The 13,697-nt window shown below is 36.8% G+C and overlaps 1 protein-coding gene across 4 annotated transcripts in view; it reads left to right on the plus strand.

Annotated features, from left to right (window-relative positions):
* The window catches only part of LOC117288475 (phosphofurin acidic cluster sorting protein 1-like), an 82,275-nt gene that overhangs the window by 15,763 nt on the left and 52,815 nt on the right, over nucleotides 1–13,697 (plus strand). For all 4 annotated transcript variants that reach the window (XM_033769356.1, XM_033769378.1, XM_033769363.1 and 1 more), the window contains exon 3: nucleotides 7,507–7,596. In XM_033769356.1, coding sequence (XP_033625247.1) covers nucleotides 7,507–7,596 — 90 coding nt within the window. The remainder of the gene's footprint in view (nucleotides 1–7,506; nucleotides 7,597–13,697) is intronic.

Raw genomic sequence — 13,697 nt, forward strand, 5'->3', positions numbered from 1 at the left:
CAGGCAGCGTTACTAACTTCACTGAGGCAACAGATGCAATTGCCTCAGTGCCCCAGTGAAATGTTCCAGTAGAAATGTTAGTTTCACTCATGAGGTTGCCCTAAAATGAGGATAAACTTCTCTGCCCTTACAACAAGAATGTATCAGGCCTGAATCTTGACTGAAATAAACCCTTTACTAAACAACTGTCTGCCCATCAAACAAGGAAGCATTAGCCTTGAATCTTGGATGAAATACATCCTTTACTGAGGATAAACTGCCCTGCCTTTTAAACAAGGAAACATTAGCCCAAACATCTTGGATGAAATACATCCTTTACTGAGGATAAACTGCCCTGCCCTTTAAACAAGGAAACATTAGCCCCAAATCTGGAATCAAATAAACCATTTACTGAGGATAAACTGCCTTGCCCTCACAACAAGAAGACATCAGCCATGAATCTTGAATGAAATAAACCTTGAACTGAGGAGAATCCGCCTTGCCTTTAAAACAAGGTAGCATTCAGGCCCGACACTTGAAACAAGTTGAGATCTGCTTTTCACATTCATCACACTCTAATTCACAGAGCTTGATATAATAAGTACACAATAACATCAATCTCCCCATCTCATATTCCCTCTCTCGTTGCATTGTATGCCTAATTCCCTCCGTAAGGTTGCAAACATGTAGCACAGAGTTTTCTCATCTCATTCCAATTCCCAGACACTGGATCCTGTGCTAGTTTTTAATGAAGCACTCGAGTGCATGTCATTCGGATCATCTTGTTTGCTAAGGCTGTGTTTTAATTAGTGGCTACGGCTTTGACTATGGCTACAGCTGGATAGCCGCATCATCGGCATCATCGGCATCATAGGCATGGAAGTATAGACCTTTCCATTTCAATGTCACAGCCGGAGATTTTGCCAACCAAGGTTGGAAAAATATTGAAAGCCACAAGTGCAAAGCAAAACAGATAGCCATAGTTTGTATAAGGTGACACAAACACTCAAAACAGCATTGAATTTGTTTGAAACAAATACCCATAATTACAAGTTTACAGAAATGTTGAATTTGGCCACATCTGTGGACACAATTCTACCATCTATGCCAACCAGTGAGGTTTATCAACACTATATTATAAAGGTCTAGAGGCTGTCCTTAGCAACAGTGATAGCTGTAGCCGTAGCCAATTAGGATGCAGCCTTATATTGTATACTCACAGGCTGGCTAGATTTCAGCAGTCTAGTGGTGAAAGCGTTGATACTGCATGTGTACTTACTCAAGAGAGCAATACGCAGTGAATAGGCCTTTATGAAAAGTGCGTTCACCCTTTCAGTATTAAAATTTTCATTTAAATTATGCATCCACTGTTTTATTATTTGATTACCTTATTTACGGAAATTGTACATAAAAATTAGTATTGATGATGTAGGAACTGTGGCCCTATTTGTAGTATGTTTGTTAAATGTAATGTTAAATATCTCCCTGACGGTTGTCTAAAACATCATGATCGCAAGATGCAAGAATTGCCAGTTGGCTTTACAAGTGCGTACTACTACTACTACTACTAGTGCTTACAAATTGGTGTGTTGTTTTAAAGACAGTGGACACTATTGGTAATTGTCAAAGACTACTAGCCTTCACAGTTGGTGTATCTCAACATATGCACAAAATAACAAACCTGTGAAAATTTAAGCTCAATCGGTGCGTTTAGATGGTTGATTTCGAGACCTCAAGCTCTAAATCTGAGGTCTCGAAATCAAATTCATGGAAAATTACTTCTTTCTCGAAAACTATGGCACTTCAGAGGGAGCCGTTTCTCACTCTGTTTTATACCATCAACCTCTCCCCATTACTCGTCACCAAGTAAGGTTTTATGCTAATAGATATTTTGAGTAATTACCAATAGTGTCCACTGCCTTTAAATGTACATAAACTACTGCATAGTTCAATAATACTGTGTGTACAAGGTAACAGAAGGCACTTGATAGTTCATTGATTGTCAAGTATTTAAGGACACAGTAAAGTGCATGCAATGTTGCAAAGGATAATGTTAAAGGTATTAGACAGTCAGATTGTTTTAGCTGACAAAATAGTCGCAGACAGTGTTCATGTTTTTTGTGATCAACCATGTTTATAAACTGACAAACCTGTGGACATTTGGGCTTAATCCTTTGTTTTAGCATGGAGGAATGAGTTAGTGAAAAACCATGTATAGGCCTACAAGCATGTCAACACATTTGTCCTTATTAAGGTTGTAACAACCCAAATCAGCTGTTTTTATTTAAATTACAAACAATATAAACTTCAGGTTTTCAGCTACACTACTTTATAATTGGTTATTTGACTTTATTTCAGGGGGAAATAACTCACAGAAAAATGTGGTTCCACATGAACTTCATAATCAAGAAGCTTTCAGGCTAAAGTTAAACAGTGGTTTTTATTCTTAAAACCAATCCTGCCCTTTAATATTGAATAAGTTAAAAGGGAAGATTGCTTATACTGATCAAAGTATGAGACATTGTAGTACACTTAGGCTCTACATACAATGTTTATGGAATATGAATTACTGTATGTATACCATGGTTATACAGTACCAAGTGCAATATTACAATGGAACAATGGAACAATAGGCAACTAGAAAGTTAATTAATAGCCAAATATAATGACACAGTAACGTGCATGCAATATTGAAGGATGCCATTAATTAAGGCAATATTGAATAAATTAAAAGAGAAGATTACTTAATATTGATCAAAGCCTTAGATAAGGAATAGGGCAGGAAGTTAATGAACCACACTTTTTGCCGAAGGTTATGTGAACTGTATTTACTGTAGATTTTCAGTGTACATGCCTCAAGATAACCCATTGGCACATACAGCAATTGTTGCTGTGCCCTGTGCCCTGTGCCCTGTGCCCTGTGCCCTGTGCCCTGTGCCCTGTGCCCTGTGCCCTGTGCCCTGTACTTTTCCCTTTGCATAGTTCCAATACAAATTTACCTTTTCCCCATAGAGTGCCCCTTATATTACGAGAGGAAAATTGACGGCCGTGTCAAGAGCGAATATTAAGGCCGAGTGTACATAACTTAATTAACATGGAGCCGTGGTTATATCAGGGATGAGATTTGTCAGTCTTGTGTCTGATTTCAGACTTTTTAAAAGTCTACCTGGCAATAAAACATAAATTTGTTTATAAGACATGCTGTTTGATCTACTTCTCCAGTACTGAAGATACTGTTCCCCAAAGCTCATTGGAATCTACAACTCCAAATGGTGATCAAAAGTTTGAAATGCCATCTTTTCAATGTATCCCCTAAGATTTGAATCCCAGTTTCTGACTTTTTTGTCGGCAATGACTCTCATCCCTGTTATATGCACTGTACATCAACCATACATCCAACGATATACATCCACCTTTTACATAATATGTTGTAACTTTAAAATCTGTGTAGTTTTGTATTGCAAACTTGATCTGGTGGAAAGCTACATTTACGTTGTGCCTGAACATTTCAAAGGGGGAAAAAATGCATTATTTTGAGACTGCTGGACTTGAGCTAGAATCACTGGCCTCAGGCCGGCAGTCCAGTGATGGGTTCCATCACTAACTGTAAATTAATTCAAATACAGTAGCTGGGAGCTTTAAATGTCCTTTTATGTGTCACTGTTAAGGACTTGATGATGTTGACACGGTGTTAATTGATCCCACTATGAAAGTCAATGGCAGTTGAGCTTTTAACACTCTGCATCCAACGCTGATTGATAGGGGTTATTGTTGTATGTAATAGAATTAGTTAATGCAGTTAATACGCATGGAGGCACAGGATACACTTGTGGGATCTAGATATTGAGAGCAAAATCTAGCAAAACGTTTGTTTGTCGCACACAAAAATAGCATCTACAACAGCTGGGTCCCCCGGCTCTGGAAGGGTATCTCCATGTTTAATTCAATTCAATTCAATTGTTTATAAATACATATAAAATACAGTGAAATTCACTTCGGCTTGCGAGTCTAAAAATATTAAAAATTACAGAAATTACAAAAAACCCTTAAATCACATAGGCATACAGTAACGAAAAAATAAACAGTATGTGCACATTACCCAGAGAGACAGTTACAAAATTGCAAACCCCCCAAAACAAATTAAAAAGAATTAATCATTAAGTAACCTTAACTGTTGGGGAAAAAAACCCCAGAGTGTATCGCTTCACCAAAGTCGTCGTTTTTGCAAGTGGATAATTGTTTTTCTGGATTCATTGACTGCTTTTTGCCATGTAGCAGCCGCCGCTGAGGATTGCTCAGTTGTCTGCACCACTCACTCTGTATTCCCTGAGGTGTTGTGTTATTCTTGGGCTGTGAGTTTCATTACGGCAATGGCTGTACTTTCGTGGTGTTTCTCTAAAATCCACAGTGTCATGCACAAAATTTGCGTTTAGCCCAGTTTATACTTTTTCCCAGTGGCAAACAAAGTGACGCAAATATTCTTGTACCTGCAATTGTTTCGCAACTGTTTCACAGGGCAATTCGCTTTGCTTTCACATTGGCATATTAAGTATGAACTGGGCTTAACTTTGATTTCTTTTGTGATTGAACAGTGTTCTTTGGGCATTTCAGAGTACTTGTGTGAGGCTACTGAATGCACATTGTCGTTTGTGCATATAAAATTCAAAATTTTGTTATTTGTTCCCGAACTGTACACTGACGTTAGCAAGAGCATCATGTGTGCAATTAATCACAATATTTTACATTAACATCCCTACAAAGTCCACAAATTCTACCTTCATACTAAAACTAACTACTCAAAACCTGATCTTCCTTGTCTTCAGATTGGTTTACTTTGCTTGTAAGTTAGTGCTGGAAGTTGATTTAGTCAATTTCTTTTTTATAATTTCATTTCAAGACATTTTGTTCTGAAGCAAAAATTGGAGTATTCATCCATGACACCATTTGAAATAAGATTTTTTTTAAATCTGATATAAATACGTCATTATTTCTTATAATAAACATCTATAGGGCACATTTAACCAGTTTGCTCGTGGGATTTACGGTTTGTTTCTGGTACCTTCCCTGGGTTCAGGCATGCAATGTTTCCATTGTAATTGTGGGCTGATAGTACATGTACTTACAAAAGAACATGTTATTTATTTGTTGCATCTAACTAAAATTCCCAACTGTTCTGCCTCTAAAGCAAGCCAGTTTATCCTTGATATTACCATATTGGCTGTGCATTTTAAAAGCAATGTGAGCTGACATGTTAGCTTGTCTTTAGTTGTCCCTTTTTTCCTGTGGGTTTCAATTTCTGAACAACAACAACAACCCAAAAATAAGAGCTAAGTGAGTTGTAGCATTTCACAGGATACTTTTTATAGTTCAGTGCAAGTAGGTTTTCTTCTTGATAAAATTGAGCTTTCGATAATCATTGCCATGCGCAAAACTCTGTACATTAATAACATTCCAAACAACAGTGTTGTTTATCACTTCATACCTCAAGCCAGTCATCTATAAATAAAGATAATTTTGCCCAAAGACAAGGTCTTTTTTTCCTCTGCTACATGTGTATGCCCATGTGCTGAAATGTGGCGTATCGATTCCTGTAACATTTGAGATGTAACGATTTGGGTTATTAATAAGCTCAAACTGAAGTCGCTGTCTGGTGTAAAGTGTTTCTGTTTTAACAAGTTTTTACTATGTTTTTCTCTGTTTCGGAAAAACACCTTTGTTTTTGTAAAAAAAACTTAACAGGTTGGAATATTGTCTAGATCAGGCCTGTGGCTCTACATGGAGTATATACTCTCACCCAGTTACGTTTTGTATGTGCGCTTGCCATCACATCTCAAAGACTGTATCTCTGACAACGTTTCTCAGATTAACATTTTTGGGGATAGAAAAAAGCTGACTTTCCCCCCATAACCCACACTACTTCAAAGTGAAATGATTGTCAAAATACTTGATACTAATGAAAGCTCTTCTAGCCAAGTAAGTTTTTATTGACGTTTATTTTAAGAGTGATTACCAAACGTACACCTTACCGTAAAAGAAACAACAAAAATGCCAGACATTTTGCCCTTGTACACACACGTACATGTATTTCTTTCCAAAAGTATGACCCTAACCTGTGAACAAACAAACACACAAGTGATCTAGTCCTTGGTACCCCTTAGAAAGTAATACGGTAAACATTCTTATAATTTTGGGGTTGTCCTCTCCTTAAGAAAAGTGGCCTTGTTCCAGCAATCAGAGATTTATTTATCTAGCTACCCTTCTGATTTCCCGTTGGTGTATAGCCATCACCCTGAATCGTCTCTTTCTGGGCGGCCTTGTAAAAGGATTTTATTTTCATCGCAAAGAAAATAAGATGCTTTCAAAATGTGGAGAACTTTAGACAACCCCTTGCCGACATACCAAGCATGATCAAGTCTGTTTCAAACATGCATCTTGAGAATTCATTTGCTAGGAGCATCTCCGTTGGAGTTCTCCAGTTTGGAGAGTTTGCACAGCATGGCTGGCCTTTTGATGTGTGAATACTTACCACTGGACACCCCAAGCAACTGTCAAAGAAGAATTTCGGTCCCGACAAACAGAACAAAACAATCAATTGATCAGAGTTGACACGTTTATTTTTGGTCGGTTGAAGATTCACATTTTTGACATTGACTTGAGAGACGAGTAAAGTTTAAGGTTGAGGATGGAGTGTCCCCGTTTCATTCCTACTTATCTAAACAAGTTGAACGTCTTGTATAAATGTTAAGATTTAAACTGCAAAATTATGTATACAATGTATCCAAACAAAACTGTGTAGTTTGGAAGACCCTGGCAATGGCAAACATATCTTGACATTTGTATGTTTGGTCAGTGAAGAATTAAATTATTTCCCGCTGGCTGTAAAGCTAGAAAAAACGAATGGTTTCTCATCTGAACTTTTTTAAACATTAATGCCAGTGTGTTTTCCCCCAACATGGCAGGAGTCTTTTTGAGAATTAATGCTACTTAGAAATTTGATATTTACTGGTGGGTTTAGAATGTTTTGTTTTGTGACATTCACAAAATGTGTACGTTGTGTCCTTTCCTCTATGGTTGTATAAACATGCCTAATATTTAAAATAGACGGCTTTGATTTTGATGATATAATTAGCCTACATTGTGTATGGAAACTCATAATACTGTATTGTAGCATACCATTTTACAATATAAATGTGCTTATTCAAAAACATTTTTTTCCAGATTGGTAGTCACTATAGTTGGACATTGTTTGAACCCCTACTCAATCCTCCGATATCCTCCTTTCCCGTGACTTCACACCATTACATGTATGTTTGAACTAGGACAAGATTGGCATGCCTGGCCCAGTTTTACAGCCCTCATTTCTTCTTAACTCTTCATTTTTGGCTCGGAGGGCATAAAACTTGGATGGTCTTTGGAGGGGTCAAGGGTCAATGATTGAGTTTTTGTGTGTGTTAAATTGTTATACTAGTTGCATACTTATTGGAAGAAATGAAACATGTTGTATTTTTGTCTTCTTGAATGTTACAGAGCTCCAAGCGTACTCTCCGCTCAAATGAGATCTTTTTCAGTCAGGGGAGCTTGGTGGACACCGAGTTGGATTTATCGTTTTCATTACAGGTATGTAGAACTTTATGCTCCCAAACAAATGCAGTTTGAAGAAAACACTAAATCAAATGCGCAGATTCGTAAAAAAAAGTACACAATAAATTTTAAATGTACTAATTGCGAGAGCGATATGTACATACTATTCTTATACAATTACCCTCTTTACTTACAGTGGAATGTCAATGCCTGTTCACAGCATGAAACCAACATTGTCGTTTACAACCTTGTTGTGTAACAAAAGTGATTTTATACAAGTAAGATTTCAAGCTTTGTGTGGTATTGGCTTGGAAGTAATAATGAGCTGGTAATCTTGTTTGTGGTGACCACCAAGTGATAGTAATCTTTTCGTGGAAGGACCAGGGTCTATTACTCTAACTTAATAAAGCTACTTATTAAGCAGAATAAAATTATGCTTACCAGAATATAAGGTTACCAGCCAAAATAGCATGCCACACGTACAATTTGTGAGTGGTGTCCTACTGATTTCTGCAAAGCAGAAAATTGTTGAAAAAGCAATATTTGCCGCGGACCTCTATTTCACAAAGCTCGCCAAGTTTGATCCTTTAAAATGTGAATCAATTATAATTGCTCAGCAGAGTGTGATGTCAAATCACTATATTGACAATTTGTCTAAAGATGATTCTTACTAGTATTTACTGAGTTTAAAGTAGCTAAGCACAACAAAATTATGCTTACAAGATTGAGGTTGCCAGCTAAAATACCAAATCCTGCGCACCACCTGAGGCCGGTATCCTGATTAGTTTTGCTATAAGAACGGTTTACTATAAGAACAGCACACTCCATTTGTCTTCAGGTTTAGTATCTAATCAGTAGCGCATAGGTGTCTATACATGTGCGTGAACATGATGTGTACGTGACACTTTCATTTTGATCATGGCCTGCCAGCAAGAAAGCTGTGTTTTTTAATTTACATTTTGATCAAGGACTAGGATGCGGAAAGGACTTCCAACAGCTACATATTATCCCTTTAAAGCAATCGCACAACATCGGTAAACAGTATTGTCCGAAGGCCCACACTTCGTGTATCACAACTTATAGAATAACAAACCTGTGAAAATTTAGGCTCAATCGGTCATCGGCACGTTTCGCAGTGTCATGACATGTGTTTAAAATAAATCTGTTATTCTCGATATCGAGAATTGATATTTGTTTTAATGTTTTCTTAAAAAGTAAAGCATTTCATGGAATAATATTTCAAGGGAAGTCTCTCACCATCATCTTCTGTAAACCCTGTACGTTGTTTGTAAATCTGTTCAGAAAGTGTCCATCCCAATGGCTTTAAAGGCAGTGGACACTATTGGTAATTACTCAAAATATTTATTAGCATAAAACCTTTCTTGGTGACGAGTAATGGGGATAGGTTGATGGTATAAAACAGTGTGAGAAACGGCTCCCTCTGAAGTGCTCATAGCGAGAAAGAAGTAATTTTCCACGAATTTGATTTCGAGACGGTCTCGAAATCAACCATCTAAACGCACACAACTTCGTGTGACAAGGGTGTTTTTTCCTTCATTATTATCTCGCAAGTTCGATGACCGATTGAGCTCAAATTTTCACAGGTTTTATTATTTTATGGATATGTTGAGATACACCAACTGTGAAGGCTAGTCTTTGACAATTACCAATAGTGTCCACTGCCTTTAAGTGCCTTTTCCTATATCATAGCTTCAAGGATTTGTTATTATTAATCTCAAGCTGATAATATTGCACTGTACACAGCAGCCATCACTTGGTGTATAGTATGTTATAATCACACCATCAACTGTTTCATTTGCATTTGCAATGGGAGACTTTCTGGGACGATAGAGGGCAGCAGACTTACCGGGTAAATCCATTGTTCTCAGAATTATGCGCATGTTCAGAACTACGTAAACAAAGGAAATTTACCCGGTATGTCTGCTGCCACCTAGCGTTGGAAAGTCTCCTATTGTTTCATTTACCACTGTCGGGTTTCATGTACGTAGGTTGCTAATAGACCGATACATTAGGCTTTGCCCATTGCGTACATGTGAGCAAGAACATGGGAGTCTCTCCAATGCCATTCTGCACAACTCATTCTCTGCTGCGTGCGCCAAGGGTAATACGCGCATGTATGTCTGACTGTATTGTGTCAGACTTTTGGTGGCGCAATGGGTTGTGATTGGTCAATGGGAGGGAGCTTAATGGATTTGTCTATTGGTGAATCCAAGGTTTGAAATTTAATGAGTCATTTAGTTTGCACATAATTTTACCGTTTGATTATGTGCCTCATACGTTTATATGCACATTCATGAGGTAGCCATGTTGTGTCTGATTCCCTGAATCCAATGGGCTTATGATAAGCCGGTTACTTGTATTTGTTCACCTGCTACTTCAAAAGCTGTGGGAAAACCCTGCATGAAGTGTGCACACTCAGACAAGTCACCTGGCTATTTATACCTGTTTGCCGGCAGTTGCTTGCACCAGTGGCATACTTTGTATACAAAAAACTTGTTTTCTTGAAAGCTAGCAGTGAAACTTTTCCTTGAAATCATTTAATTTTGTATACCTGTTAAGCAAATTGGCTTAACTGCCTTTTAAATTTAGAGTACATGCAAAGCCTCTTTTTCAGCTCCAATTTATTATCAATATTAAAGAAAAAGTACAGTGTTGTGTCATTTAAATATGACAAAACCAGTGTTTGAGCAAGTTTTATAAAGACAGTATACGTGTTTCCCCTACCTTACAGTTAACCAGTGTTTTAAATTTGTGGGGGTCAGAGGGGAAGTGGTCATCAGTACTGGTGGTCATGGGGATGGTTAGAAGAAATTTGGTTTTTGTTTTGAGGATGAAGATTTCACAAAATAACTTATTTACATACTGACAGTCAGCTTCATTTGTTTCTCTGTCTGTTTCCTTTATAAAGTCAACATCTTAAACCCTGTTGCTATTGACACTGTAATCTGCATGTTTGTTGAATTGGCTAGAAACAAGATAAAGAGGCACCCATTGTTATCTTGATCTTGATATGTAAATATTCGTTTACACATTAGCTGTAAATTTTACAATATTGGTTTCATAAAAAATTATCATGAAGTGTTCCTTGATAGATTAAAAATGTTGAGTGAAAATCCCCAAGACTGCAGCAGTGCAGTGCTTGGAGCTCAAAATGCCTGTATGCCAAAGATCACGATGTGCACCTTTTTATTGCATGTTCTTTATGGTCAAACCTGAAGTGAAAATTAAAGCCGGTTTTAAAAACAGAATTATATTTACAAGATGAAAGTTGAAAGTTGGCGTACAGAAGGCCTTCGTGTTAATTTTTCAAACTTTGAATAATATCGTTTTACTTCGTAAAAACAGTGTTTATGATTGATCTGGCCTTACGTACATGTAACATGTTTTTTAAAGGAAAGCAATTATTGCTTGCACCTGCTAAATAAAAGAAGGATCACCACATTGTCAATATACAGTCTGTTGTCAAATAGCAGCATTATACATAGTACTCGTGCCATAATAAAAAGTACAAGAACGATAAATTGGATCATTTGTGGCTTGAATCTAGTGATAACACGACAAAGCTTGTCTGAAATTACTCCCTTGTGTACACAATGAACACGTGTACGGCATACTACACCTGAAACAAAGTCCCCTTGTAAAGTACACTTGAAACCTGTGTTCATGCACCAGCATGATTCTGTAGTGTTAGTTTTTTTCAATTGTAACCATAATTACTACATTACGACCTTTGATTACAATTCACACAATAACTTGAAAGACCAACAAGAGCAGGGCAAAACTTCATACTTCAGTAATGACCCGGAAAAAAATAGTTTTAACAGTTAAAATAAATTTATTTTCAACCAAAAGCTTACTTGTTATGAAGATGGTAATAGTTGTATGCATTCTGTGAATTTTTTTTTCTTTCTGAAATGCCCCGTTAATTTGAAATCAATAAAAACTCTTGAATCTGAGAATTCATGCATTATCGATTCTCAAATTGTTTAGTGTTGTCCATTTGGGAGTGCTGTTACCATGAGATTCAATTCAATTAAATTCAATTCAAAAAACTATAATCATCCTTTGCAGGCAATTACAATAGTAGACCAGCTCCATATAAAAAATATTAAGAGAAATATACAAAAAAACAATAATTTAAAAATATAAAGATTACTTGACAAAATGACTAGGCAGATTATGTACAAATGGTTGAAACCACAGCAATTATATACAAGTGAACACTATAAAAAAAACACCACAAAAACACAAAAAAAAAAAAAAAAAAAAAAACATTGATTGTCACTATTAAGAACCACAAAACAAATAAGACATTAACAGGTAAACAGTGGCGAACCAGACCTCCAAATAGTTGACATCCCGCACACGAAAACAAGTGCAAAACGTCAACCACTCAGAAGTCTGGTTGCCACTGGGACGAAAGAGAACTTCCTTCTATTTGTTTTGCAAAGGGGAAGTCCAAAACGTCGTCCTGAAAGAAGGAATTGAAACAATTGTTTGAGGACATGACTATCGCTGGTTAAAATCGATAAAATCGTTGTCACTTAGCTAAACAAGGATTTATTCTTATTTGTGTAAAAAACATGTGACAGTTTTGTTGCTGTTTTCTCAGTAAGAAGACAAGACACTGTGTTCAGCTCAAACTTTCACATCTGGAGGAGTAGTAGTACAAAGGTCTTGCTTGGGCACAAGTGTCAAGATGGGACTCGAACCCACACTCTGCTGATCAGAAACACCAGAGTTTGAGTTTATTGCGCTTGACCCCTCAACCAGGACATGCAGGACATGTGTGAATTGAATATTGCAGCTCATTCTTGAAGGTTCGAGACAATTTCTCCAGGGAAAAGGGCACTGAAGAAAAGGATCTATTGCAATTTTCAAAAGGTCACCCTGGCAAAAGCAAAGGAAACAATATCAGTTGCAAGTGGTGCTGGGGATAATACATACATACATTTGTACATGACGTAGTTTGATGTACTAAATGATTTAATAATAATAATTTTTTGTTTTGATAAAGCGACTTACATGAAAAAAAATCTCAAAATGTTGTACAGTATTTTTTTCATCTAGTATAAACATTAAGCTAAACAGAGATAAGCAAATAAACAGTAAGATTACATTTGTAATAATTTTGTTCACGATTGTATGGAAAAATTACATATTTGTTTGTAGTGAGTTTTGTCTAAATGTCAAGTAACAGCCCTGTATATTTTACACAGAGATAATCCGGAAATTTACAATCAGTTTACTCTCTGTACGCTTTCGTACAGCAGTTATTAGACACATTGAATATATGTAGTGTGCGGGAATAAAGTAGAGTGAATAACGGATGCGTACGCTCAAATAAATCTGCAATAATCAGCCCAAGGGAGTTACTAAATTCAGCCGGACTAGATGCGTACAGGTCTATATTATGTCGTGTTCGTTAGCATCAGCTGTATTTCATTACCATACATTCATATCCTACACATAATTGGGAGGGGTTGCGTGTACACTTAACGATGCATCAGTTTGGAGGGGCTTCTATAATGGAATATTTTTAAAGGTGAAGTTGTTCTCGCAGAGCTGACGACTTGCCCTGATTCTGCAGGAAGTTCCCTGAAAATAAACTTGTACATGTTCTGATGGTCAAACTTGAAAAAATCTACCTGATTGTGGAAACTGTTTGAATTGGAAACTGTTAAATGTAGTTCTAAATATCTCCCTGATAGCGTACAAAAACTACCCAACTATCCTCGATTGTGCAGAAGATTCCCTGAAAATAAACTTGTCCATGTTCTGATGATCAAATTTGATAAATCTCCCTGGTTGTGGAAACTGTTTGAATGTAACTTTTTAAATATCTTCCTGATTGTTGTACAAAAACTGCTGATTTCAAGATGTAGACAACACACAATGTCCACAGCCGTACACAATTTGAAGATACTAATGGTAGAAAGCTTCCCTGAAATCTAACTTGCTGTAGTTTTTGAGAAATGAGTAAAACAAGTCATAAAATAATTTTTGTCCCAGTGAGACGAAAATTATTTTAGCATGTAAAACGTATTTTTGTGACATTGTTTTGCTCATTTCTTAAAAACTACAGCATCTCAGCAAGTAATATTTTAAGGTTAACT

This window comes from Asterias rubens, chromosome 1 (assembly GCF_902459465.1).
Source record: "Asterias rubens chromosome 1, eAstRub1.3, whole genome shotgun sequence".
NCBI lineage: Eukaryota > Metazoa > Echinodermata > Asteroidea > Forcipulatida > Asteriidae > Asterias > Asterias rubens.